Source organism: Camelus ferus, chromosome 21 (genome assembly GCF_009834535.1).
Source record: "Camelus ferus isolate YT-003-E chromosome 21, BCGSAC_Cfer_1.0, whole genome shotgun sequence".
Taxonomy (NCBI): Eukaryota; Metazoa; Chordata; class Mammalia; order Artiodactyla; family Camelidae; genus Camelus; species Camelus ferus.
The window spans coordinates 26,913,141-26,941,048 of NC_045716.1; the positions used below are offsets into that span (position 1 = coordinate 26,913,141).

The window sequence follows — 27,908 nt, forward strand, 5'->3', positions numbered from 1 at the left end:
CCGTGACAAGCAATTCTCAGAAACCTACCTCCTCTGTGCGCCACCTCCTCTGCCCCCCCAAGGAGCAGGGTCCACTGCTCATGGCACAGGGTCTTTATTTATAATAATGCAAAAAGGAAATTATAAATCACTTTTGGACTGTTTCTCTGTCTGTAAGACAACTTGTGAAAAATGGAACCCGTCCTTTGTAAGAAGTTCTTGTGTGTGCTGACCTCCTGGGCAGCCATCTGCATGGCCCAGGGCACTGGGCGTCTGTGTTTGTCCAGAAGAACGCCTCTCCCTGGCACCCTAATGGCCGTCACCGTGACCCCGGGGGTCAGCAAGCACGTGTAGGCGTTAGAGTCTGGCCCACTTAGTGGGGCCTGGGAAACGTTGTTCTGGAAGCGGGCAGGGCTGACTCCCCGTGCGTCTTGCCACTCCTCTCTGGTCAAGTGCCAGAGTCGCTGTTCTCCCATCCGGCTGCTCAGCGCATCTGTCCCAGGCTCCCGGGTGCGTGGAGTGAGGGGCAGCCAGAGCAGGGGCCGGTGCGGATGAATCCCCAGCCCACGCCTCCTCCTCAGGCCTCAGGGTCTATTTCTCCATCCTCCGGGCACGACCCCGTCTCATCCAGCCACACTAGGAGCAGAGGGAGAATCAACATCTGGATGGACCCCCCACCACATCCAGGCCCCCTTCCCGGGAGCTCCAGGGCCGCTGCCCCTGGGCTCCCTGCCTTATAGCACGGCCTCGAGCCCTTCCACATATGGGCAGTGATGTTGGCAGATTCTGAGAGGGGACCCCAACCACACTGGGTCTCACGGGACGTCCCTCCCATCCTCTGCCCACACCCAGTGCCGAGCCCCCCAGATCTCTGGCTGAAGTCTCTGGGATTGTTGCCCACCCCCCCGGGGTCCCACCCTGGCTCAGCCTCTTCTGAGTGCCATCCTGGAGATGCCATCAAGCCCCAGGCTGGACAGGAGGTCAACACATCCACCTCCCATTCTAGATGGGAAGTGGAGGCCCAGAGATGGGGAGACCTGCTTCTGGTCAGCAGGGTGGTCTGGGCAGGCCTCTCCCCAGTCCCTCACTGTCGGGGGACCCCCAGGTATCTGATCATCACTCAGAGCCCACAGCCCGGAAGGAAGCACCGTCCAGGTCTGGGGGTCTTTGCTTCTCCCCTAAGTATCTCTGGTGAGAAGACCAACAACACAGGAACCGTGCTGGGTGGGAAGCCAGGCCCTCCTTGTCTCGCATCCTCACGGCCTCTCTGGGGCGCTGTCGCTCTCTGTGCGACGGGGGCGGGCTGGGCTCAGGGAGGCAAAGCCCTCTGCTCACAGCCATGCGCTGCTGCCTGGCGGGGCCAGGGTCCCAGGTCAGGGCTCCCGACTCTATGGCCTGTGCCCTTTCTCCTGCACCCCTTTCTAAACGGGGAAGAGCAGAGCATCAGACCTGAGCTCTGCCACCGACAGGACAGGAGGCCGATCCCCCTGCACCAACCTACTCCAGGACCGCTTACGCGTAAAGGGGTTTAGGAGTCTCTGTGGGCACCAAGGGCCTCTAGGCTCTCATCCCACAGACTGTGTAGAGTAACCATGAGCCCCCTCTGCACTCACTCCGGCCCTGGTGCAGGGAAGGTGGTCATGATCCCATTTTACAGATGAGGCCACTGAGGCTCAGAAAGGAAAGGGAGCTTAGTGTCAGAGCCAAGAGCCTGGGCCTCTGCTGCCTGTGCTGACCTGTCTCATTAGACACTGAAACAAGAGCCCAGCTCTTCTCCCACCTTGCTGTGTGACCTTGGCTGAGTCTCTGCCCCTCTCTGGACCTGTTTCCCTATCTGTAAAGTAGAGAGAATGGTGATCCTCACAGCCCATAGGGTTGGAATGAGAATTAAATAAGACTTGTGAAAAGCATTTAGCCCAGTGCCTGGCACTTGAAAAGGTGACACAGGAATGTGACCCACGGCAATCAGTCACTACTGAACACGGCCCAGCCCCAGAACCTGCAGGGGGCCTGGCCCAGAGCCCATGGCTTCCTCCAGGTCACTCACCCTGGTGGGCATCCAAACTGAGAACTTCTGGAAAAGCCTACCTGAGTTCCCCACCAGACCCCCACGAGCCCCACGTCAGCCTTGTTGGCCTGTGTCCCCTGCACAGGCCAGGCTGGGCTCACACCATGACGGTCAGTTGGCTGAACAATGGTACACTGAGAGGGCGTCTAGCCTGGGGTCTGGAGGACAAGTTCCAGATCACAGCACCTGGGTCTGAATCTCAACTTACCAGCTGTGCAGTGAATGAGTCTCAACCTCCCTGAACCTCAGTTTACCCATCTATAAACCGGGATGAAAACTGGACCTAACTCAGTTACTGTGAGGCCTCAAGAGAAAAATACACTTACTGCTACCATAATCACTACTTGTTACTATTACGATTACTGTTCTTACTAACACCAGCAGCCGCAGCACACAGCACAGGTCCCGCTCAGTAAATCTGCTCATGAATAAAAGCAACCTGAAGCCCCGGCTCCACCGGTGTCCACAGAGGGGCCAGTGGGGTCCTCCCCCTCTCACCCACTCCCTGGGAACAATCCCACCTCCTTTCTTCTCCCTGCAGCGAGCTGCACCTGCCAGGCCCGGAGACCAGCCCTAGGCGGGGCGTGGGTGAGTTTCCAAGCCCGTCTTGTCCAGCTGAACCACTGCAGCCAGTGACATGGAGCCCCAGGCCCCTGGCTGCAGGGTGGGGGGGCGCCCGTCAGTCACCTCAGCGGCCACCCAGCCCCAGCCATCACTCGGCCGGCTGCCGGCGGGGGCTGTCTGGCTAATTACTTAACAAGCCACGTCTTGCTGAGGCTGGTGCCACAGCGAGGCCCACGGGTGAAGCATATGCAGATCCAAGTATAAATTTTTAATAAACTGGAGATGGGGCAGACATGCAGTCCAGATGTGGCCCGTGTGAGCTGTGCCCAGCCAGACCCCCAGACCCGCCCCGCCGCCAGAGGTCCTCACCTGCCCTCCGGGAGTCCCTGGGCAGCATCATGCCCGTGGGCGTTGGCGGGGTGATGATGATGTTAGGTACATCCAGGTGCTTGTCGCTCAGGACGGGGGCTTCGTCGTGGCTGCCGCTGCTGCTGACACACATTTTTAAGCCTGAGAGGGCAGGTCGTGGGACACACATGTACACACATGACAGAGACAAGCATCAGTGGCTGCTGGGAACTGCCTGCCACCACCTGCCCCCTCCCGCCACCTGCCGCCTCCCGCCACCAGCAACGTGGGACCCGAAGGTTCCACGTCCCCACTTCGCAGGGGTGGAAAACCGAGTCTCAGGAGGGCGAAGTGATCCACCCCAGCTCGCCTAAGTCTCTTTCCTCTGCTTTGTTCACTCACGTCACCTCCATGTGTGACACACAGTAGGTAACTCAAGACAGGACTCAGAGTGGATGAAAGAAACAGGGCCGGAAACGGAACATGGGCCCGGGTGACTCGGAGCCGTGCGGGGAGCCGGCGCCCACCACTTATTTTCTGGGAGAGGCCGTGTGAGATCAGTGTTGCTTAGTCCTTAAGTGTTGGGCTGAATTCGGCAGAGAAACTGCCTGGGCCTGGAATTTTCTTTGTGCAAAGACTTTGGATTACAAATTTGGTTTCTTTAATAGAGATGGGGATTTTCTGTTTCTACTCATGTCCGTTTTGCTAAGCTGTACTTATCAAGGAATTTGTCCGCTTCAAGATGCTGAATTCGCTGTCCTATGGTCTCCCATGAACTCAGGGCAGATAACCCGGCCGAGCCCAGTTTTGATCTCCGGCTGACATAAAAGTACTCGCACCATCTCCTCCGTGGACCCCTTCTTCCACTCTTCCCGTGTGTCAGTGCCACCACCATCTGCCAGAAACCACAGCCTCGGCCACAATTCTTTCCTGTCCTCCTCACCCTCCAGCCAACTTAATCAACCACCAAGCCGGCAGATCCCACCACTGTGGTATCTGTGACATCCTTCCTCTTTCCTCTGGCCTCCAGGTAGCCTCTGCTCCTGGCTTATCCCTCATCCACCCACTCTCCAAATGACAGCCAGAAGCTGCAAATGTGATCACACCTTGTACCTGCTTAGAACATTCACTGGCTCCTGACAGCTAGCTACAAGCAGCATTTTCCAAAGTGTGTTCCCTGGAACACTGGCCTCCTCAGGCTCCCTCAGGAAGGGGATTCCATGATCAAATGAGTTTGGGAACCCCATATATTTGACTATTGGCTGAATCCCACCTACTGTATTCTTCTCTTGGAGATCCTCATGCATGTTCGAGAATTAAAGGCTCTGAGAAGTCCTGCAGTAAGGAAGCTGCTTTAATTGTGCTTAACCCTAGGCTTCCTGAACTTAAATAACCTCAAGTCCGTTTTTGGAGGAACACCTGTTAACAGCTCACAAAACCCTGAGTCATGAAATACACTTTTGGAACTGTTGATCATAAATTAGTCAGCCTCAGCCCAGCTTTCAGCCTTCACGATCTGGCCCAAACTCATTCTGAAGCCTTATTCCCTGCCACCTGCCCACACTCCCCAAACTACTCACAGATATCCAAGTGCCCTGGGCCCCCCAGCCCTCTCATGCCTTTGCACGGGCTGCTCCTCCTGCCTGGAACACTCCTTCCAGCTTTGTCAGGGTGGTGAGCTCCTACTTATCCTTCAAAACCCACTAAGGCTGCTGCCAACTTGATTGAAGGCAGTGGTTTTTACACCTTCTTTAAAGCAGTAGAGCCATTTCTTCCTGCCATCTTACACAGAAACCCGGAATGTAAAGCAAATAAAAAGAAGCCACTTGGAGGAAGCCATCGTGTTATCCCTGTAACAGTCGGCATTTAACGATCATCTGACGCGTGCTAGACATGGGGTGCCCCCAAAGCACTTCCTCCTTCAGTCTTCACGGCTGCCCTGTAAGGTGCGAACTCACAGATGTGGCAACTGGGACCAGAGAGGGTAAGAACTTGCACAGAGTTGAACAGCTAGTGTGTGGCAGATGCAGGATCTGAACCCAAACCTGAGTCTGTCTGACCAAAAGCTGGTGCTTCTTGCAACCACGACCCTGTAACAGAGCCGGGAGCCTTTCTGCAAAGGCCGGACAGTAAATATGTTTGACTTTGGGGGCTGTGCAGTCTCTGCTGCGACTTCTCACCTTTGCCCTTGAGCGCAGAAGCAGCCACAAACAATATGTAAATGAGGTGGGGCTGTGTGCCAATAAAACTTTATTTACAAAAAAACAGGAGTGGCAGCTAGACTTGGCCCATGGGCTAGGGTCTGCCAGTCCCTGCTCTATAACACCCAGGAGTTGGAGAGTTTGGATCAGGGATATGCCTGGTGCTCTAACAGGTAACAGTGGAACCTGGAAAGCCTGAGGCCCGTTAATGCCAAAAGCAAACCCCACATCCCAAACTCGGCTGCAGGGGGGTGACAGGCAGTGGGCTTGAGCAAGTGAATGTAATGAATGGAATGAATGAATTCCTGGGAAGCACCTGCCCAACAAGCCAGGGGGGCCAAGAGGGTGTTCAGTTCTTGCTAGTTTCCTCTAGAATCATCCATAAGGCGCGTCTCAGAGCACCAGCCACAAAAGCCAGCTCTGATTATTGATATCTGTGACAGGGAGCCTCCCCCCTCTGTCTCCTAGGACCCTTCCTTGTTGAATATTCCCAAGTCCTAAAATAAATGCTAACAGAGAAAAGCCACCCTCCTCCCAGGGCCCACATCTGCATTTTAACCTGTTCTGGGAGTTCTGTGGCAAAGCCCACATTCTTAATCGGGAAGCATCAGGTCACTCGGTGGGCCCTGGAGAGACATTGGAGGTAGAGAAGAGGGTAGGGGAGGGGAAGAGGGGGAGGAGCGAGGTGGGGGAGGGGAAGAGGGGGAGGGGAGAGGGGGAGGGGAAGAGGGGGAGGGGAAGAGGGGAGGGAGGGGGAGAGGGGAAGAGGGGGAGGGAGGGAGAGGGGAGGGGAGGGAGGGGAGAGGGGGAGGAAGGAGGTGGGGGAGGGAGGGGAGGAGGAGGACAGGGGAGGAAGATGGGGAGGATGGGGAAGAGAAGGGAGGAGAGGTGGGAAAGAAGGATGCCGGGACCCCAGCCCCTCTCAATCCTCCTGGGCGGCCCAGCCTCAGAGCAGAGGTGGCTGAGCAGGAGGAAACAGCTCTCAGGAGATAAGGCCGACTCTGGGGATTAAAAACAAATGCCAACCCTGTCCCAGACAAGAAGTTCATTTGTGCTAAAGCCGGAATTGTTATTTGTTAATTATGTGCTGGTCTCGGGCCATTAAGAACCCATTTCCTAAGGGGAAGGGCTTGGCTGGGATTCCAGGGGGCCAGGCCCTGAGGAGGGAGGAGGCCGGCAGTGAATCCCAGATCCTCAGAGCTACTGAAGACAATGCAAAGAGGAGCTTGCACAGGAAGCTTCTGGGCTGGTGGCTGTCACCAGTCCTGACCAGGCCCCTGCTCTGGGGCACACACAGTTCTCCATGCTGGAGACGGAGCCGGCTGGGCCAGACAGCCCTGGCCTCCTGGAGCTGGCCTTCCTGTGATTGGAACACAGAGGCTTTGTGACATAAGGTCAGGCGGAATCCCTCTGAAACCTGGTTCTGCCCTTGCCCGGCTCCAGGGCAGTGGTTTTCCACCGTGGCTGCCTCCTACAACCATGTAGGAAGTTGAAAAAATATACCAAGTTGGGGGGATCCTGCTCCCAGGGGGCCTGATTTCACCGCTCTACACGGGCCACCAGGACTTCAACAGGCTCTGATGGGAGCCTAACAACCGGAGCTGGAAACCCAGAGCGAGGGTGCCTGGGAACACGAGGCCGTCCTCTCCCAGCCGCGGCATCCCCGGCTGGGAAAGTGGAGCTATGACACCAACCTTCTAGGAATGCAACACTGGGCGTGGGGCGCGTGGCTGCCCAGTGTGTGAGAAGTGGCCAAGGTGAGCCAGCTGGCTGGGGCCCTGGGGGGTAAATACCGGGACAGGTGAAGGTTGCTGCCACCTCCCAGAGATCAGCCGCCCCTTCTGAAGCATCCCCCATGCTGGGCTTTGGGCTGAGTACGCCATTCCCCCTATAGCATTAATCCTCACTCCATCCCTCAGGGCAGATGCTGGGGCCATGGCCACTCTCCAGTGAGAAAACTGAAGCTCAGAGAAGGGAGGTGACGTGTCTGAGGACATGCAGAGGCCAGATGGTTCAGGGCCTGAGCACCCACATCACCTCTTCTGGGATCAGCCACACCACTTCTCATCTTTCAGAAGCTCTCTGTTCAGGACACCCTAGGCTCAGAGGACAAGGCACCATTCCTGGCCCCTAGGCCACCCAGAGGCCACAGCCTTGCAGGGCTGGAGCCAAGAGCAGGTGCAGCCCCTCTACAGGCAGCGTGGCTTAAGGGCGCCCTCTGCTGGTTCTTTCCAAAATGGCGCTCGATCAGCACCCTGGTGCCAGCTCAGAGACCACGTCCTGGGGACCACATCCACTCTCCCCCACAGCATCATCACACACAGTGGTCCTGCTGAGCCCACAGTGCAGCAGGAGGCCAGAATGTACTCCTGGGCTTCAATGCAGCCAGGGCCTTCTTTCCTCACCTGCAAAGTGGGGTACTTAATAGTCCCCACCTCCAGGGGGCTCTGAGAGCATTAAGAAGAGCCAAGGGGTCTGACTGCTATTTCCATTTAGCCGGTGAGGAAACCACAGAGCCAGCCTTGCCGTGCACGATCCACGTGAGCCGTTATTAATAGCATGAGAGCCCAACCTTAGCACTTAGTCACTGACTCAGCCAATACTGAGCACCTACTGGGTGTCGCCCCCCCATCCCCAGTGCAGGTCAGGGATCTCGTCTCACCCCTGCAGTCACACAGCTGGCATCAGGCTCAATGCTGTTTGTGGGGTGACTCTGACAAGATATTCCTGGGTCTAACTTAACACTCGGAGACCCTTTTCCTCACTGAGTTGGCATGGCCACGGGCTCGGGAAGGAAGAAAAACTGAGTCAACTCCCCATCGTCCTGCTGCCCTGCTTGACTTCGCTCCACTGGCTTGCTCACCTGCACAGTGAGGGGATGCCCCCTTCCCTTGCTGCGTGGGGATAAGCCCCCAGCACAGAGCTGGGCCCAGGGGAGGTGCTCAGTCAACAGGCATCTGTTGTGCACCTACTGTGCGCTGGGCATTGTTCCAGGTGCTGGGGACACAGCAGAGCACAACACAGTCTCAGCAGATGTTTCTCTGCTCCCACCCCCACTGCCTTCCTCCACCTTTTGCTTCAGGCCCCAGCAGCAAACTGGGACCCCGATCTCAGAGGAGGCCAGAAAAATTAATAGGGAGGGTCTCCTATTATCCAAGCCATTGTTGGGAGGGGCCCCTGCTGCTGAGCTGGGAGGACAGTGCTCACGGGAGCCTGGGGGCTGCGTGAGCACTTCGCAGGGATTCATCATTTGGTCCTCCCAGTGAGGCTGGCAATGTGAGAAGCCCATCTTTCAGATGGACACACTGAGGCACAAAGAAATCGCAGGGGATGTGATGCAAAGCCTGCCCTCCTGGGGGCCAGGAAGCAAAAAATACTTTCCAGAGCCTGGGCCAGTGATAGGAGGAAGAAGGAGCAAGACCTGGGGACTCAGCAAAGGCTTCCCCAAGGGAAGAGATGGGAGTGGCAGGAGCGGCGGGAGAGACATGGAGAGGGCACTCAGGTCAGTGGCAGCATGCACAAAGGCCCTGGGGCTGGGCGGAGGCTGGGGCTGGCACTAATTCCTCAGAGATGATGGAGTATCTGGATTGAGTGCAGGTCTTTCAAAACAACAAACTGACAAATGCCTCTGAGGGTTCCAGATGCACATAATCTTTTTTTTTTTAATTCCAATTAAGGGAAAAGCTTTGCATTATTACAAATGAAGCCAGGGTGGGAGGGGGTTTTACCTTTTCCAAGCAGCCAGGGCCTCATGGAGATGGCAGTGGATGTTTTAAATCTCTTTTTAATTAAGGAAAAAGCCCCAGCTTGCGTCAGGGATGATGAGCTGCTGGAGAGAACCTGGGAGGAGGAGCCAGAGATAGAGAGACGCTTCCGGCCCAACAAGGTGGGGAAAGCGTTCGCCTCCCTGGGCTGCAATTGCTTTCCTGCCTCCGCCTGGACTCGGGCAGTCCCTCCCTCCCCGCCAGCCCTTTTTGGCTCCGGCAGATGGTCCTCACTCCTCCCAGCACCAGCCCCTCTGGAAGGCTACTCGGGGTCTCGGCCACACAGGGTGAGGGCTCAGATGAGCCAGATCCGGCTCCATCACCTCTCCACTGTGTGCTGGGCCAAGCGGGCCTCCTCCTGGCCCTCAGTCTACCTGTCTCTAAAATGGACTCAGGGATAGACCTGCCCTCAGAGGATGACGGTGAGACCTGAAGTCAAAGAAAATCCGCAAAGCACTTGGCACCTGCCTGGCCGGTGGGAAAAGCGCGATGTGCGCAGCTCAGGGTCCTAGGCCTTTGTGCCGCTGGCGTTTGGGGCTAGGTTATTCCTGGTGGCGGGGCCGTCCCAGGCACTGGAGGGCGCTGAGCGGCATGCCCGGCCTCAAGATGCTGCAGTTCCTGTCATTTGTGACAAAAAAATGTCTCCAGACGTTGGCAAGGGTCCCCTGGGGGCAGGGTTGCCAAGTAAGATGCAAGACACTTTTTTAGTATAAGTATATCCCAGGCAATATGGGGAACATACTTATCCTTGACAATGAGTTCATGTTTATCTGAAATTCAAATGTAACTGGGCAGCCTGTTTTACAGTATTTTTTCCTCCGAAATCTGGCAACTCTATCCAGTGGGGGGCAAGATCCCCGCAGAGCTGAGAACCATGGACAGAGCCGTTAGTGACTGAGACCATATCTGGGCATTCAGAGCAGGTGCCTGGGAGCTGCTGGTTTCCTCTGTCCCGAGTGGCCCCCTGCACACCTACATGGCTGGAGCCACGGGAAGGGGCTTTGGGATGGCCTGGGCCAGAGGGGCTGGCCTCCCCGAGTCTGCCCTTTGCCAGCTGTGTGAGCTAAGCAAGCTGCTGACCCTCTCTGAGCCTTTGTTTCCTTGGCTGCAAAGGAGCTACGTGTGGTTGGCCCCCTGCCAGAAGAAAGATGTGTAAGGACATGGGACATCAGGCGGCAGGGGTCTGGGGCAGCATGGCCAGTAGCAGGTGTTTAGTGGGGCCATATCGTTATTGCTACTATTAACAGTTATTACTGCTATGAATAGAACATTACTGTTATTACTGTGCAATTAAGCAAGTAGATTCCAGTTAGTCCCAGAGGAAGGAGGTGAGTGGTGCTATCCTGGGGGTGCCTGGATCCCGGGGACAGGGACGTGTCCACCCAGCTGTGGGTGGCAGAGGCCTGAGAGCGGTGCAGCCAGACAGCAGAGCGGACCAAAGACTGGGAGGTAACAACGACTGCTTCCAAGCAGGTGGCTGGGAGAGAGGAGAGTGCAGGCTGACCTTTTACTACAGATCCTTCTGCACATTTTACGTTCTGTACCCTGAAGGTGGTTTACACAGTCAAAAAAATAATTAAAAAGAGAAATAAAACATTTTCTGAGGAGATGTTGACACAGACGGATTTAGGAGGTGGAATGGTCAAAAGTGGAAGGTAGGGCACTCCTACTGCAGGATAGGTTTGATCAAGGTGAGGAGGTGAGACGGTAACAAGCAGTGAGAGGGCTGCGGGAGAATTCAGAGCATAGGCCTGGAGAGACAGGAAAGGGATGGGAACACCACCAGGAACACTCCTTCTCCTTGAACCACTCAGGACCGCCACCCAGGGTGTGGTCGTGGGAGCCCAGGGAAGCCGGGAGTCCAGCCCACAGAGTCCCGAGGAACGGGATCAAGCCAGCCTCCCCAGGCCAGAGACACAGGCAGCTGGGAGAGACCCAAGTCCACCTGAGTCCTGCTCTCACCTCACTCCCCAGCCACCCAGCTCCTCTTCACTTGGAGACAGCCATGATTACCATGTTCTTGTATTTCCTTCTGGAATATTCTGTGTATATATGTGTACATACGATCATAGGAATATTCCTGTTCTCTTTCCAACACCGGCGGCGGCATCAGGCCCCGTTCTGCACCTTGCTCTCTTCCCTTCCCTGCCCGTGTTGGAAATGGCTTCCTACGCGTTCAGTGGAGCTGCTGGTCCTTTTTCACAGCTGTAGACTATTGCCTTGCACCACTCACCCTTCTGACCCTCAAGTGGGAAGCCCATGGCTGGGCTATCAGAGCGTGTGACCTGGAGCTAAGGCTGGCTGTGGTGGGTGGCTGTGACTGGGGTCTCTGGCTTAAAGGTCAGGGGTCCGCAGGGCCAGGCCTGCTCTGCGTCTTCGGCCTGAGTACATGCTGGGCTGTGCAGCCCAGACCCACCCTCCTGGCCCAGGATAGTCTCCAGCGGCCCAGAGCGCTGCCCGCTGATGGCTCACGGCTAAGCCCCTCCCAGGACCTACCCTCCGCCCAAGAAAGCTGTTCATCAAGCTGGGTGGGCCTGCAGCGGGACAAGCAAGAAGCTTAGGGGGCACTACTTCCCGAGGCACCTGCTCTCAAGGCCAGACCTGTGCCTCACTCTCCTTGCCCTGGTCTCAGCCCTACCCTTCCAGGGACAGCTCTCCCCATGTCCGGGAGATGCCAGGTAAGAGCCCTGCCCCCTGGACCAGGACAGCTCTGCAGGGTCATCTCAGCTCCTGAGCTCCTGGGACTGGTGGAGGTCCTGCCACAACCACACGGAAGCCCAACCCCACCCGTGGGAGCCCGGCTGCCCACTGCCCACGTGGGCATGATGCCACGAGCGCTCCCCAGGCCACGGTCTGCCCTGCCACCTGGGACAGACTGAGGACAGCTACCTGTTTGTGTGCGGGACTCTTGGCTGAGTCAGTGACCACGGGGTGGGCGCCAGGACTATCGCTTCAGCCATGGAGGGCCTGGCTCACGGGCATAAATGCAGCTTCAAAGATGTTTCAAAAGTGAGGAGAGTGGGTGGGCACATCTTAGCAATAACCACGGCCCCCAGTGGCCACTTCTGCACACACACCACGCCCCAGGCCCTGTACCCAGCTCCCGACGCGCGCCCTCCCATCCCAACAACAGCCTTGGCCCAGCAGCGCTAACTGAGCCCATTCCACAGTTAAAAACAAAAAGCACCGATTCAGGGAGGTGTAGGCTCCAATACAGGTCTCTTTCTAGAAACTTCTGAACAGATCTTGGCCCAGGAGACAGGGGCTCGCTGAAGCAGATGGGGCTTAGTTTGACCCCGCCCCTGCCCCCACCTCCCCCTGCCACCCGGGAGAGCTTGCAGCCCTCCTGGCTCTCTGCAGGGATTTAGCCCCTTGTCAGGCTTAAGCTAAACCCAGCACCTGCTGTCCTCCCGAAGGAGGGAGGGAGGGCCTCAAGTCTCCCAGCAGGTGGGAGAGGAGTCGTGGTCCCTAACCACGGCACACACAGGATTAACCTCCCTTTCCTCTCACTCTCAGGCTCCGCGGGGTCAGGAATCATGCTGCCCTGCTGGTCCCAAGCTGGCAGTGAGGTTAGGGACCCTCCCCTCCCCAGGATCTCCATGGGCAGGAAGCCCCTGCCCATTTCACAGATGGGCACACTAAGGCTCAGTAAATTAAGAGATTTGTCTTTGGTCCCACCATGGGACCTTCCCTTCAAATGCATGAAACCCCTAAGGTATGCTCAAAATGTATTAGCCAAATGAACACCTTTGCCCCTCCCTTCTGTGGGGGCCTCCCGTCGCGCTGATGTAAACCCCAGTTCCCTGTCCCGCATCTGGCCCCTGCAGTTCTCACCTGGACCCATCTGCAGGATCCTGTCTCCATGGTGATGCTGGAATTGGCAGGGGCTGGAGCTAGCATCCTCTGGGGACTCCCAGAGACCACACCAGGGCCCTGAGGTGGCTGCAGCGGGAAACCCCACACCTCCAGCTGAACTTTCCCCTGCTAGGGTCCCCACACGGCTGGGGCTGCCTCTGGATTGGCAAGGCGCCAAGGGCCAGGAAACCCAGGGCACCGTCTCTAGTGCTCATCATTCTTGAAACTTGGCCCAGGAGATGGTGCCACTCATCACTCCATTTCACAGACGGGTTTGGGCAGGGCAGGGAAGTGATCCTGCACAAGGTTGTAGTTGGTTAGGGACTGAACTGGGATTTGAACCCGGATCTCTAATTCCAAAGCTACTTCACTAGTGGTTCTCAACCTTGAGCCCCAGAATCCCCCAAAGGGGATTTCTTAAAAACCCCCAGAGCTTCTGACTCAGCAGGTCTGGGTGGGTCCTGAGAATTCTCAGTATCTGTCTGGTTCTCAGGTAACGTGGAGGCTGCAGGTCCGGGGACCCCTGCCCACTGAGAAGCACACAGCCCCACCGTGCTGTTCCCTCGGCAGGGCCACCACTGCCGACGGGGACAGAAAGTGCTCACGAATCAGGGAGACCATGCGCCCTCCCTGCCGTCCACCGAGCCAAGCCCTTCCTGACCGGCAGTGGGGCATGGAGCCAGTGGGAGCTCCCTGTGCCTTGGTCTCCGCTCCTGTGAAGTTACCTCCGCTGCCCAGCTTTAGTGAGGATGAGATGAGTGACTCAGGGGATGTGGCTTAGGGAGCAGGGCTTGGATCACAGGGACGCCAGCACACGCCCACCTTTACATGGGAAGGCATAAGGGGACGCTCTCTGGACAGAGGACCAGTCCCACAGGGCACAGCTGCTACTGCCAGGCCCGTGAGCACAAGGACCCCACTTAAAGTGCACCCCTGTGCCCGCCCTCCTTTGGAACCAGAAACAAAAGGATTTCAGCACAGCTGTGGTCCTCTCCCCAGTGTTACACTGTCGTGATTTCCCGCCTGGGGCTGACACTGCACCGGCAGACAGGCAACAGGACAGAGAGGAGCCTTCTCATCTCACGCGCAGGAGGCTCCGAGGTGAAGGAACTTGTGGTGGGTTAAGCGCCCCCCAAGTCCACATCCACCCGGAACTTCAAAATATGGCCTCATTTGGAAATAAGGTCTTTGCAGATATAATGAGCTAAGGATCCTGGGATGTGATCACCCTGGATTTAAGACGGGCTCTAAGTCGAAAGACTGGCATCTTCAGAAGACAAAGGAGACTGCGATGTCTTCCTAAGAGACAGGACACAGAGAAACACAGGGGAGGAGGCCATGTGAGGACGGAGGCAGAGGTGGGAGGGAGGCGGCCACAAGCCAAGGACGCCTGGAGCCACAGGAGCTGGAAGAGGCGGGGTGGGGGGCCTTCCCCGAGAGCTCCCAGAGGGAGCCTGGCCCTGCTGACACTCTGATTCCAGACTTCTGGCCTCTAGAATGGAGAGAAAATAGATTTCTGTGGTTTTAAGCCCCCTAGTTTGTGATCATTTGATACAGTGGCCCCAGGAAACTAAAACACCATCTTACAGGTTAATGGGAAGACTTAAGAGATCACGTAAACCAAGCTCCTGGCTACCGCGGTTACTTCAAAGGTTGAATTAAAATGTTTTCCTCTAAAGAGGCCACACCAGCAGTGACTGGAGCGAGGCCTCTGGGACCGCCCTGCCTGGGTTCACACCCATCCTGAGTCCCAGCTGTGTGGCCCCAGGCAACTGCACTGCCTCTCTGTGCCTCAGCCTCCTCCTCTGGAAACCGGGAACCCCCAAAGCACCCACTTCATGGCGGGAGAAGGGACGGATGAGTGGACCAGCTCAGAATGCCCGAAACCAGGCCTGGCCCAGGTGAACTCCCCAGTAAGAATTCACCTGCCTGTCCTTATTATTGGACCAGGTCATTCCGATTTCTGGAATTTATCCCAAAGAAATAACTTTTAAAAATCAGAAAGCAAAGATGTTCAAAATGGCACTATCCACAAAAGCTCCATGTGGTGAACAGTCCAAAGCCCAACTCTTGGCGGAACGGAATAGAGGCCTTAAAGAACCAAGAAGGGGCTTCTGCCCGGAGACGTGCAGCGCTCGCACCCACACGTTAAATACAAAAAAACACAAGGCAGCGCACAGAACTGCACTGCCCAGCGCCGACAGCCAGGTGGAAGCACCGGGCAGCGAGGGACGGGACGTAGACAGGGTGACCATCACGGGGCACAGCTGTCCAGCCCTCCGCCACTTCCCGTCCGGGGCAAATCCCAAAAAAACAAGGCTCAGCAGAGCAGGATGCAGGACCCCTGGGCTGGTGGGCCTGAGTCCTCCCGGCTAAGCACAGGGAGAGCGGTGAGGGGTTCTGTGCCCCCGCCCCCCGCCCATGCCCTGAGTCACACCCAAGCCTGTGCTGACTTCATCCCCTCCAGAGACCAAGGCTGGGGTGGCTGGGGGTGGGAGAGGCCGGTGGGCCAGCCCCAGAGAGCCAGCAATAAAAAATGCATGCGCTCCCTGGCTTGGTGCCTCAGGCCCCGCACCCAACCCAGCACTTAGCTCCTCCAGGGCCTGAAGGTGGTCGTTCTAAAAGCTCCCTGCTGCCTGAGCATCAGTCCTGCAGGGGTGGGGGCGGGGGCGGGGGCGGGGCAGGGAGGTCTCCCAGGGACTCTCAGCACCTACAGCTCCTGGGTCTCCTCCCCTGGCCGAGCCCCCGGTCTTGAAAGGGAAGGAAAGTGGCCCCACAGGTCCCTCCAGGATCTTGGTTTGTTAAAGATGTCCTGACACAACAGCCAAATGTGGAAGCAGCCCAGTGTCGGTTGAGGGGTAAATGGATAGACCAAATGTGGTCTACATGCATGGTGGAATACTATTCAGCCATGAAAAGGAAGGACAGTCTAACAGATAAACAGCAAGGTCCTACTGTAGAGCACAGGGAACTATATTCAATGCCTCATAATAGCCTATAATAAAAAAGAATCTGAAAAAGAATATATATATATATGTATAAATGAATCACGATGCTGTACACCAGAAATTAACATAGTAAACCAACTATACTTCAATAAAATACCTCAAGAAAACAAAAGAAGGAAGACTATTCTGACACCTGCTACAACATGGACGAACCTTGAGAACATTACAGACACAAAAGGACAGAAGCCGTATAATTCCACTCATATGAGGCACCCAGAGGAGGCAAATTCAGAGACAGAAAGTGGGTGGTGGGTGTCGGGACTGGGGGAGGAGAAGGGTGAGTGAGTGTTTACTGGGGACAGAGTTTCAGTCAGAGAAGATGGAAAAGTTTTGCAGACGGATGGTGGTGATAGTTACACAACAATGTGAATGTACTTAATGCCACTGGATTGTACACTTAAAATGGTCAAGATGACAAATTTTACATTATGTCTGCTTTATTACAATTAAAAACCAAAAAAAAAAAAAAGCTTGTCCTGAATGCCTATTCTGTAGGGAGATTCTACAGCAAAGTCTAAAGGAAGTCGGTCCTTGAGCTAAGGGAAGGGCTGGGGCTCTGGACCCAACCACAGGCCCCTAACCCTCCTGGACGCCCACCTGCTCAACAAACACCTCCCCCCACTCCTCCAGGGGAACCACTGCTTCCCACCCTGGAGGAGCTGTCCATCAAGACGCCCCGCCCCCTCTGAGGGCCAACCAGACTCTCTCCTGGCGTTCCCTCATCCTGGCGAGGGGACCTGAAGGCTGGTCCCTCATCCCAGGTACCTCCTGACTGCCTGTGGCAGAGGGATGGAGTTGGGGCCGGCCTGAGACAGGCAGGTGGGGAGTCAGGGCTGGGGGGCACGCCGCACGTGGGCGAGGGTTAACAGGGCGACTCCCAGATTCCAGGCTGGGGAGACGCTGGGTGGGAGCATTTGTCACTGAATGATGGGCTTGGAGGGCCAGGGGTCTGTGCGGGCCATCTTGGTCTAGGATGTCCCCAGGTCTTTCAGATGCTGGACAGAAAGGTCCGGAGCACAAGACAGAGGTCCGGGCTGCCTCGGCCACCACCTACAGTGCCCTCAGTGACTCTGTGTCCTTGTGGAACTCTCTCCCAGTGGCCTTCCCTTCTCCCAGTCCTCCTTCCCCAGTACCCGGCAGGCAGGCAGGACTGCCTGCCTTGGTGATAGCAGGCCCTCGGGGCGGAGAGCGAACACCTCGGTGTGTGCCTGGAACCTTCCTCCGCAGCCCTTCACCCCCTTACTCTGCACAGCCTGGGAGCAATCCCTCCACAGGGGGAACCGAGGTGTGAGGGGCGTGGTGACGTTCCCCCATCACCCGACTCCAGTGAAAGGGAAACCCTGAAGGAATGCTCAGTCAGAACACGCACTTACGCACAGCCTACTGTATACAGGTGCTGCCTTCAGTGGTGGTCCCCTCTCCCCACCCTGAGGCAGCAACACTGGGGACTCTGGGTCTCCCCTGACTCCTGCCTCCCTCCCTCACCTCCACGCCCCTGCCCTACCCCCCACAAGAGCTGGAGGGGAAGAGCCAGAGCTTACCTTTCAGGCAGGTCAGCTTAAGCCCCATGTCGGTGCCTCTGCAGCCTGGGGAGACAGGAGAGGCTTGTTTTGTACGGGCCGCACACGGCCAGGCCCCCACCCCCGGACTGAGGGGTGCACAACAGGAAGTAGTGGCAGAGAGAAACCGCGACCTGATGGCGCCCACTGACTACATCTGGGCTGAATTTGCTCACAGACGGGTGTGTGCTGGTAGAAAAAACTTTCAGGCACCTCCTCAAAGCTGAATATATCAGAGGAGGCCGAGTGCGGCGGCCAAGCCAGTGAAGTTGCAGGTGACGGCTTGGCCGGGGCCGATGAGGCAGAACCAGGACCACCTGCCTTTCTTTCAGGGAAAAGAGGACCCTTGGGCGGGCTGTGGAGGGGCCCTGAGCCCTTATGATGGGCACACCTTCTGTTATAATGCTGTCCCTCTTCCAAAATGCAGGCTCTTTGGAGATCTAACAGAGGAAGGGAACCCAGCCCCTGGCCCATGGGTGTTAAAGTGTTCCCAGGCAGCGTTCCCATGCTCTTCCTGCAACGTGATGGCTCCTGCGCACTGAGTTGCTGATAAAACAGGCGGCCCCTGAGGGCGCACCTGACTCTCCAGCCTCAGTTACAGTGCTAGGAGGTGCTATCACCATCCCCACTTCACAGAGGAGGAAATCAAAGCTCAGAGGGTGGTGGCAGCTGCCTGAGGCCACCCAGCTGACTACAAGGAGTGGAGCTGGGATTCCAACCCAGGACTGCCCTGACCCCTGGCTGCGGCCCACCCCAGAGGCTCTGCAGGCCCTTATTTCCACCTCGGAGGGTCCTTGGGTCTCTGAGAGGCTGCGGGCAGGGATCCCCTCACTCCTGGGAGAACCAGTGTGCCAGGCTGGTGGGTGAGGGGGTGGGGACGGCCACAGGCAGCACCCCCAGACCTCTGATGTGGGTGTGATGGAATGGGAGCCCCACCCTTGCAAGTTTTTTCATCCTGCACGGAGGCTGGGATCTAAGGCAGGTCAATACTGGGAGACACAAGCGCCCCGATGGCCAACTCTGGTTTTGCCAAGGGTCCTCGGATGCCCCCTGCTCCTGCCTTCTCTGCCTCTGCCATTCCTTGGGCACAGACCTCCCAGCCCCCATCCCTACGTCCCTTAATACACTTCTTGCACACCTCCCATCCTGGCATCTGGTCCCAGAAGACCCAACACAGGTGGATATAGGGCCAAATGGGGCCCTGTGCCTGATACAGGCTGTTCAGATGATTGGGGGCGGGGGTGGAGCAGCTGACAGAGGTGTGGTGAGCCCAGGGAGAGCCGACTGAGGTCAGGAGGACAGAGGAGGGCTCCTGCCCCAGCCTGGGAGGCCTAGGGACCATGTCCCTGAAGACAGGCAGGAGTGGACCAAGTAGGAAACAGCCTCCCAGGTCTCAGGAACAGAATGTACACAAGAGGGGCGTGGCCCATGGGAGGAACCAGGGTGTGGGCAGTCCAGGCAGCACGAGGCCACAGAAGGGTCAGAACTGAGCTGGACAGAGCCTGGTTCCGTAGTTGAGAAGTTACTCTGAGCGCACACAGGAGCGTCTTTATTCCAGGGGCCCATGCGGGCCAGGGCTCCCCAGGCCCTCACTACCAGCAGCCACAGTGCAGCACCCAGGCGCACCTGGCTGCACTGAGCCAGGCTAGACATTTGACAAAGCCCCTGGAGATCCACGTGCTGGTCAAAGTGGGAGCAGCTCTGCTCTGGGCCGGAAACTAGGAGCCTGGGCACCTGAAGTAAAAAAACTGACGCCTGGGCCCCTCCCCTAGAGATTCCGGGTAACTGGCCTGGGGTGTGGCCTGGCACTGGGATTTTCAAAAGCCCCTGGGGAGGGGAGTCTAATGTTCTAATGTGCACGATGAGATGCCAGGGAAAGTGTGTCCTCCCTCAGGGGAAAGGTGGGGGATGCTGGCGCTGCAGAAAGAGAGCCCCAGACCAGGCCTGGGGGAGTAATGGGCACCTCTCCTGAGCATCCGCGTGTGCCCAGCAGCCTTCTGAGCTCCTTCACAGAGACTCACGGTCACTTAATCCCTACAACAGCCCGTTGAGACTGGACCATTCTATCCCCACTTTGCTGATGGGAAAACGGGCACCAAGAAGTCAGTTAACCTGCAAAAAGGTCCTATGGGCAGCAGGTGGCGAGGTCAGGATTCGAAGCCCATATTTCCAACCTCAGCTTAGCTCTCTCTCTCTCCATGACCCCACCCGACCCCACCCAGCCTGGGTCTCCTGCCAAGGGGTCTACAGCTCTGAGGTCAGGACCATCAACAGATAAAACCCAGGACCCGATGGCCACCCTTAACATCACAACCATACAGACGCTGCGTGTAGCGCACTCTGAGTTTACAGTTTGCTCTCTTCCACTTGGTCCTGGGTAAGTGTTGATCACAGCCCACCCAATAGATTTTACGACATCCCACCCCACAGTTTGTAAAAACGATTTATGCTAAAGTCCTCACTGACGATGACGTGATGAAGGACTCTGCTGTACAATACTCCAGAAAAACAACAACAGTGAGGGGGAGGGCACAGGGTGCTGTCCACTGCTGCAGCTGGGAGATGGAAGTTCATCACATACTTTTGTGTCAGTTGGAAAAGTAATAAAATGGTCAAAAGAAAGACAACTGTCTAGGAGGTGACAGTAGGGGGCCAATGTTGAGTTTTCTAATTTTGATCATTGGGCTGGATTTTTGTAAGAGAGGGTCCTCAGTCTTAGGAAACACACTGAAGTGTTTGTGGCCAAGGGCCATCATTTCTGCAGCTTAACCCTCAAAGAGCTCAGCCAGGGATCATTAACACGCAAGCAGGCAGACAAAGAAAACAACTGCGGGGAAAGCTTCATGTCTGGTGGAGGATGCTCGTCGCATCTCCTGTTCTGCAGCCTTCCTGCAAGCTCAAAACTATTTCAAGAGAAGAACTCAACGGAGGAAAGAAAAGTGGAGTCCCTCTGCCTCTGCTCGGCGCCGCCACCCCCCAGCGGCACCCAGGCTGCGGCTTGCTCTCCTGCAACCTCTCCCACGGGGCTGGAGGGGCGGCCGGGACAGGGCTCTGGCTCGGGGGAGGCTCTGTGTTACACTGTGCCTGGAGCAGCACCTCCCAGAAAATAGTCCCAAATGCATAGGTTTTGCCCCCAAAGCTGCCTAGTGACTTAAGAAAAAAAGCTATCTCAAAACACTCAGGGAAAGAAGGAAGTCAATAAAGGAGGAGGACCTGGGAGTGGCCGCAGTGTGGATCAGGGGACACCGGGGGGCAGGGGCAGGCAGACTCTGCATTTAGAGGTCACGTCTACGTGGAGCGCTTCTATTTCAGGTTTCTAAATTTCCTGAATGGAGCTTTCACAAATTGACTTTTCTTATCCCAGTGCCTGTTGCTGTAACTCCCCACAAACACAGAAGGAAGGCGGTGGGCGTGGGAGTGGCTGGGAGGAACCGGGGGTGTGTAGGAGCTGTGTGACCTTAGGCCAGTCACTGCCCTCTCTGAGTCTGAGATGCTGATGCTCTGGCCCCCAGGCTCCGTGTCCTACCCTGTAAAACAGGCATCTTGACCCAGCCTCCAGGACAGGGCCTAGGAGAGTCGTCACTCTCATCACCTCACTATCAGCATCCTAATGTCACGATCCAGTGCTCCTCTGCCGGTGCTGTCCTGTAGTCCCTGATTCCGAGGTGCGGCCTCTTGCATCAGGAGGAAGCGCTCCCAGGGGCAATTTATGTAGGATTGTGGACAGAGCCCTGCCCACTCCACTCCCTCCATGAACAGGGCTTCGAGAGGATGGTACTGGGGCAGGGCCAGCCCCCTGCAGAGACGACAGATGCTTTCACAGGAGAAGCCCCCTCCTGTAAACGGGATGAGATGTCTGGGAAGGAGGTGTGAAAGCGTGATTCTCCCTCCGTCCGAATGGAAGCCAGACGCCTAACTGTGGGGACGGAGGTGACTACCCCATGAACTTCAGTGGCACCACCATGACAGCTGACAGATATCGAGTGAATGCTTTCAACAGGTGGAGTCCTGGCTGAGTTCATCACAGAAATTTAACCCTAACCCTAACTCCACCCTCCAAGATACCATGATCGTCACCCCTGCCTTACAGATGAGGGAATGGGGCTCAGAGCAGCAGCTCTGGGAGGCCGAGCCCCCGACCCCTCCACCGCTCAGTGCGCCAGCATTCCACATGCACTGGTGTCTACTGTCTGAATTTGTTACCAAGATACACATGTTTACAATTAGAAAATGAAGATTTAATGGGAGGAAAGAAAACTTAATGAGAGGGCCCCCTTAGCTTGGCAAGATGCTGGGAAAGCAGTGGGGCCCAAGAGAACCGTGCGATTAGGTATAAATGTTCTCTTTCTTTCACACATTTGCAGGGGGTGAGAATTTCTCTTTCCTATTGAATCGGGCTCTGTTTACGTCCCCTTCAAAACATCAGATTGTTAATTATTTGCACAACAGCTTGAAGGAGAACAGGTTCTTTCTTGTACCCGGTAAAAAAAAAACCCTCCCCACCGCCAAATGGCCACTTTGACAGGCTCCTCTCAGTCCTGGGCAGAGATAAACCGGTACTTCCTCCTGCAGGGGTCTGCCCCTCCCCAAGCCGGCGAAATAAATGGAGAGCTGCTTGCATACCACACAGCCTCTCTACAGCCCCGAGCATCTCCAGGGGAAAGGACCCACAGGGCCAGGCTGTCTGTTACAGCCTGTATAGATGCCTTGAAGGTAAGAGCCGCCAGCCCCCAGCCCGCGGCAGGGAGTGCTTACCAGCTCTCTCCCCCACCCCCCGCAGGCCTGCCACATGAAGAGAACAGCCAACTTACGTGCTCTCTGCACAAAGTAAAAAGTAATTAAGATGGAGCCCTGCGTGTGGGAGACACAAGAACCACTCAGGGCCAGAAGGGACACTGCTTTTAGAATTCTGGCTCCAACGCTGGCCAGTTCCCTGCAGTTTCTCTTTTTGGGGCTCCTGAAGGTTGGGCTCTGGGGGACGGATTGAACCCTTCCCGGAATGAATCACACAGATCTGGAACTGGAAGTGGCTGCCATATAAAAACGGGATGCCCCTACAGCATGGGACATACACTAAAAATTACCCACCGCTGATCTGCACTTCAAATTGAACTGGGCACCCTGTATTTTGCTCTGCTAACCCTGGTGACCCTACCCAGACGAGGGGTTCCCAGATGAGACCATGCAGGCCTAGGGAGGGAAAGCGAGGGAAAGGCAGGGTCAGGTGAGAGATCTGATCCTGGTCTCTGCAGAATCAACCCCCAGATGAAATCAGAATAGCCCCGTGGAGGTCATGGCTCAACACGGGGCACGGAGCCTCACATCCTTACCAAAGATCCCACTTGAGGACCAAGGAGAGGGCAGGGGTGAAGAGTCACAGCTGAGGAGTGTGACAGTGTGCCCGGGTGGGTGGACCCACCAGACTAAATGGAATCAGCTCCCATGCCCAGCTGGGGGACTCTGGGCAAGCTCTCTGTGCCTGTTTCCTCACAGCAAACACCAGGAAGGTGGTACTGGCAGAATGGCCAGTCGGGCCTCCCAGCAGGCACATGGCACGTTTTGGTTTTCTTCTTTTTTTTTTCTTTCTTTTTTTTTTTTTTTTTTGTAGAGGGGAGAGGTAAATAGATTTATTTGCTCATTTTTAGAGGAGGTACTGAAGATTGAACCCAGAACCTCATGCATGGTAAACATGCACTCTACCACTTGAGCTATACCCTCCCCCATTTCCCCTTTTTTTTTTTTTTAAGGCACTTTCTTTTTGCCACGGGATCAGAATCCCTACAATAACAGCCAAAGGGACTGTGCAGGGAACAGATGCTACAAGCGTTAACTCGCCTCCCATCCTGGTACAGAGTGCAAACCCCAGCGTCTCCCTGGCTTTAGCCTACAGACCTGCAGGAGGCTGCTTGGGGAGGCCCCGCAACTGAATGGCCCACAGCGGCCCAACAGGAAGAGAGAGAGGGTGGGGGTGGGGTGGGGCAAGGTGCCCACCAAAATCCCCACCTGCTTTGCTGTCATTGGGCAGGGTCTTGGGCCACCTGGCAGTCTAGCTGTGGGCTTCCACTGATTAGCCATGTAAGCCTGAGCTAAATACTTGCCCAGTGCCCCTCTGGGCCTCTGTGAGATCCAGTGCAACACTCACGGTTTGTGCAACTTTCCATACATTATAGGTCCATAAAAACGTTTTTCAGAGTTTTGTTCTGTTTTTTTAATGGTGGTACTGGGGATGGAACCCAGGACCTCATGTATGCTAAGTATGTGCTTTACCACTGAGCTATACCCTCCCTCCCCCAAAAATGTTAATTTAAAAATAAAGGGGTATTCTATTGGAAGTTGGGTTAATGGTTAATTAATCATGGGGTTAATTAGGAAACATGTCATTGTTTTTACAGCACCCTTGAAGTCAGGAGCCACAAACTACCAGCCCTTAGCAGTGAGGGCTTGCCAGCTCCAACCAACCCCCCACTCCCCCACCCCGCCACGACAGGTTTGCAACGCAAAGAGAAAAGACAACTTGTTCTCTGCACCAAACAAAAAGTGTGGCACTGTCTGTGGGAGACCCAGCACCACCCCCTGGCTTCCCAGGGGAGACTGTGGCTGCAACGGGCAAGAGGGAATTCTGGGGGAATTTCTGTTTCTTGATCTGAGTGTGCACTTTCAATGTGTGCCTATTCTTGTGTGTATATCTTAACAGTATTTTCATGGGAGGATGTGTGTACTTGGTGTACCTCCTACACTATGAGGGCTAGAGGTTCAAGGCCAGGCCTTGCCACATACCCGCCCTGTGACCTGGGATCAGTCACTGTATCTTTACAAGTCTCTGTGCCCTCATCTGTAAAATGGGGATAACAACAATGTATGGTCAGAGAAGGAAAACAGAAAACGCAGGTGATGGGCACCAGCGTTCAGTGCAATAAACGTTAGGTATCGCTGTCTTTCCGTGTCCACTGAGGGGAAGTTCCCATTCAAGTCTCCAGGGGTGATCTAAACCTTGGGCTCAGGGCCCACTGAGAGCGCCCCACTGGCAAGAGAAAGGCTTCCAGGGAGAGGAGATTAAACTGGCAGAGCTTTCAGCCTCCTTGGGCCTGGCAGGGGGATTAAGTGTTTCCATAAATACACTGCCTCCCTCCTATCCAGGGTGGGGACCCAGAACCCAAGGTGGGTGTGGCCTGGACAGGTAAGGAAGTGCTTTGTGGAGTTAGCCCAGCCTGGGACGTGGGCTCCGCAAGCACCTTTGGGGGCTGTGCAGGAAAGGCCATAGCCTGCCAATCCAGGTGTGCCTCTCTGAGCCTCAGTTTCCTCATCTGTAAGATGAGGTGTTTGTTCCACAAAGACTGCTGTATCAGAGAAGTTCCTCCATCAGGCTGCCTTCCACTCCCCTCCTCCCTCTTTCTCAGTGAGGCAGAGGTGGCTCAGCCTGTACAGACTTCTCTGATTCCGTCGCGGCCTAACAGCCTGGGGGCACTCTGAGAGAAGTCCCCACGGCCCTGACCCTGCCCACCAGCCTGGCCCTGTGGGGCGGCGGGTCCCACTTTGCCATGAGTGCCTATCCCCGGTTCCGCTGAGCTCAGCCGGCTGAGAGAAGTCGCGAGCGCGTTCACACTGGTCGCCCTTTGCGGTTGCAAACCCGCTTTGATGCCCTGGGAGCGAAGGGGGCCCCTAAGTGAGGCGGTGCATAAATAATACATTATGAAATACTCGATAGAGGGGAAATGGTTCCTCTTGAGGCCTCCTGCCCCCACCCCCCGGCCGGGCTGCTTTCCAGCTTTCAGGAATGGCGGTCTAGTCCATTCCCCAGGAACTCGTGACAGCGCGGGGCGCAGGTGGAGAGTAGGGGGCCAGAGCGTTCCACGCGCGGGGACCACCCCCCCCCCCGCCCAGTGTAAGTTGTAACCCGGCCACAGAGGGCCTAAGTTTCCCCAAATCCGCGTCTCCGCAGAAAAGTCTGCAAAAGTTGAGGGGACGCCCGAACCCGCGAGGGTCCCGCACCGCTCCCCGGGGCGCCCCTCCCGCCGCGGGAGCTGGTGGGGCGTGGACGCTGCTCCGCGGGTCTGCGGCTCTCAGCAAGAGCACCGTCTTCTAGAAGGGGTGGGGTGGGCAACGTCCTGCCAGGCACCCGGGCGCGCGGCGCGGGGCACTCACCGCTTCCTGATAGGCTCACTGCGGGGCCCGCCCGGGAGCTGGTGGAGGCGGCGGCCTGGCTCGAGGGGCCGCGGCGACGAGCCTGCAACAGAGAGCAGCGGGGGTCATGGCCCGGGCCGGGCAGTGCGCGGGGATTCCCGCTCCGCCGCGGCCGGGCTCCGGGCCGCAGCCGCCGCCGCCGCGCGCACACCTCCCCCCGCCCGGCCCCCGGGGGGGCGGAGCTGACAGCAGCCCCGCCCCGCCCTCGGGCGCAGGATCGCACCGGTCGGGGGCGCGGGGGCGCGGGGGGCGCGGGGGGCGCGGCGCGGGCCCGCCACCTCCCTGGGGAGCAGCCAGGGGCGCGCCCAGCGCCCGGCCTCCGGCTTCTTGGAGTACCCCTGCCCTCCTTAGTTTCCTCTCGCCGGCCGGGAAGCGGGGTGCGGGGAGGGGTAAGGTTAAGGTGGCGGGTGAGTTTGAGGGGTGAAAGCCGGGGCAAGTTTGCGCAGCGGCCGGGGAGGTGGGGGGGCTCTCCACAGCGCGCCCCTCCCCAAGGCTGCGTACCAGGCTCCGGCCATGCACCCCTGGGTGGTAGAAGGTGGGCCTCGGGGGTTCCCCCATACCAGATGGCCGTGCTTGAGAGGGCCCCACCTCCAGGCTGCAGAGAGGGGAGGGGAGAAGTGAAAGGCTCCACCATATCGCCACTCCCCCTCCCCCCGCCTCCCACCCCTGCCCTGGGCCCCTGGGGACACGTTAGCAACGCGCAGCTTCCCCCACCAACCCCATTTAGTCTCAGGCTTGTGGGGCTTCAGATGGCCTGGTGTTAGACTCTGGCCCTCTGGCTCTGCACACATGCTTTTGCCCCCTACTTCTGGGGGTGAACCAGACGGTGCGGCCCAGCTTGGGGTGTTAGGACTTGCCTCCTGGCTGCGGGCTGGCTTCAGGTTTTGAGGACGCCCAGCTGATAGTAATTCCCTGGTTCCCGACTGTGTGGGTGCAGAGACCTTTTATCCAAATGGGTTCCTGAGGAGGCCTCCCACGGAGAGGAGGCCTTTGCAGGCACCTACCCAGCTTGCCAGGAATAACAAAGCCATCCCCTACCAAGTGCTTTTCATGTTATTGTCACAAGCCTGTCACACCAGCTCCATCTTACCAGTCCAAGGTCACCACACCCTGTGCTCTGTGTCCTTCTGAAGGCTTAGGAAGGGAAACTGAGTCTCAGAGCAAGACAATGACACTCCTTTGGGGAGCACAGGAAAGAATCAGGTTGCAGGTAATAGAGTCAGCACCCCAGCTGTGTTCTCCCTTTGAGTCATTCCTAAAAATATTGCAATCTTTTGGTTCCCCTGACTGCATCAAGGTGAGAGTGACAGGCAGGAAATGTCTCCTGTCTCCCCTAAGCAGAAGGACAGAGTGGGACAGGGTTAGGGGCAGGGTGCCCCACTACCCATCCCCACCCCCATCATCCTGGGGGAAGGTGGGGTGTGATGGTCCTCGTCCATGTTCCTCCCCAGGGAGCTGTAGGGCAGGGCTGCTCTGCATGGTCTCCTGTGATGGTAACAACAGAGGGGTAGGGAAGCCCCCAGGGACAGCGGGCACAGCCACCCATCTTCCTGTCGCGGAAACGCAGCCCTTTCCGCTGGCGGAGAATCCTTGAGCCGGCTGAGTGCTGGGAGCTGGCTGTGAGCTCGGCCTGTCTCTGGGCCCAGGTTTCCACAAGGAGAAGTGGGATCCATTAATTTCTACAAGCACCTTTTGAGCACCTACTCTGTACTGGGCACCGGGTACCACAGGGAACAGCATAACTGGCACTGACTATCACCTCTGCGCTTGGCCCCATGTCACCCCTGCTCAGGATGGCCCTCCTCTCTGTTTCCCAGGTGTGGGGCCTGAGGCGCAGGACAGTCACAGGTCACCTGGCAGGTGAGTTGTGAGTTCTGACCTGTGCCCTGCTCTCCTGTAAGCAGAGAAAGGAGAGGCCAGTCTCACCAGTCTCTTGAGGGAGCCTGGCCCAACTCAGCACTGGGGGAGGGGACAAGGGGCTAATGACAAGAAGCCCCTGGATCATTTTGTCAGCTGGGGTTGAGAGGAGGAGTGGAAAGAATCCAGTTTAATTTGCTTCCTCTCCCAGGAGGCCTCTGCCCCTTGAAAACAGTGGAGTTTGGGCTTCAGTATCAGAATTTCTCCATGTCAGCACTTTGACGTTTGGGGCAGGTTCATTCTCTGCCATGGGGGCTCATCCTGTGCACTGTAAGATGTCCAGCAGCCTCCCTGGCCTCCACCCCCTAAATGCCGTGGCATCGCACCCCTCAAGTTGTGACAACCACAAACATCTCAAGACATTGCCACCTGTCCCCTGGGGGGCACAGCTGAGAACCCCTCAGTGTATTCCAGTAGTACCCAGTCCTGGTGCTTAATCGATAAATGAATAAAAATGAATGAAG

General features: G+C 56.8%; 1 protein-coding gene across 2 annotated transcripts; it reads right to left on the reverse strand.

The window, feature by feature from the left end:
* Positions 1-78: 78 nt before the first annotated feature.
* Positions 79-25,686, reverse strand: C21H16orf74 (chromosome 21 C16orf74 homolog). 2 transcript variants are annotated; one of them, XM_032464500.1, is made up of 4 exons: positions 25,489-25,686; positions 17,329-17,373; positions 2,981-3,121; positions 79-615 (listed from the first exon to the last, which is right to left on the reverse strand). In XM_032464500.1, the coding sequence occupies exons 2-4, from the start codon at positions 17,354-17,356 to the stop codon at positions 557-559; spliced, it is 228 nt and encodes a 75-aa protein (XP_032320391.1). In that variant the 5' UTR covers positions 17,357-17,373; positions 25,489-25,686; the 3' UTR covers positions 79-556. The 2 variants fall into 2 exon arrangements, with proteins under 2 accessions (XP_032320391.1, XP_032320392.1); XM_032464501.1 differs by lacking the exon at positions 17,329-17,373.
* Between the last annotated feature and the right edge of the window lie 2,222 nt (positions 25,687-27,908).

What these genes read in the sequence shown, in the direction of transcription:
- C21H16orf74 (XM_032464500.1), bottom strand. Translation starts at nt 17,356, where the DNA reads ATGGGGCTTAAGCTGACCTGCCTGAAAG. An exon ending in TAAGCTGACCTGCCTGAAAG is followed by an intron (nt 3,122 to 17,328) that starts GTAAGCTCTGGC and finishes CTGCCCTCTCAG; the next exon opens with GCTTAAAAATGTGTGTCAGC. An exon ending in CAGGGACTCCCGGAGGGCAG is followed by an intron (nt 616 to 2,980) that starts GTGAGGACCTCT and finishes CTCTGCTCCTAG; the next exon opens with TGTGGCTGGATGAGACGGGG.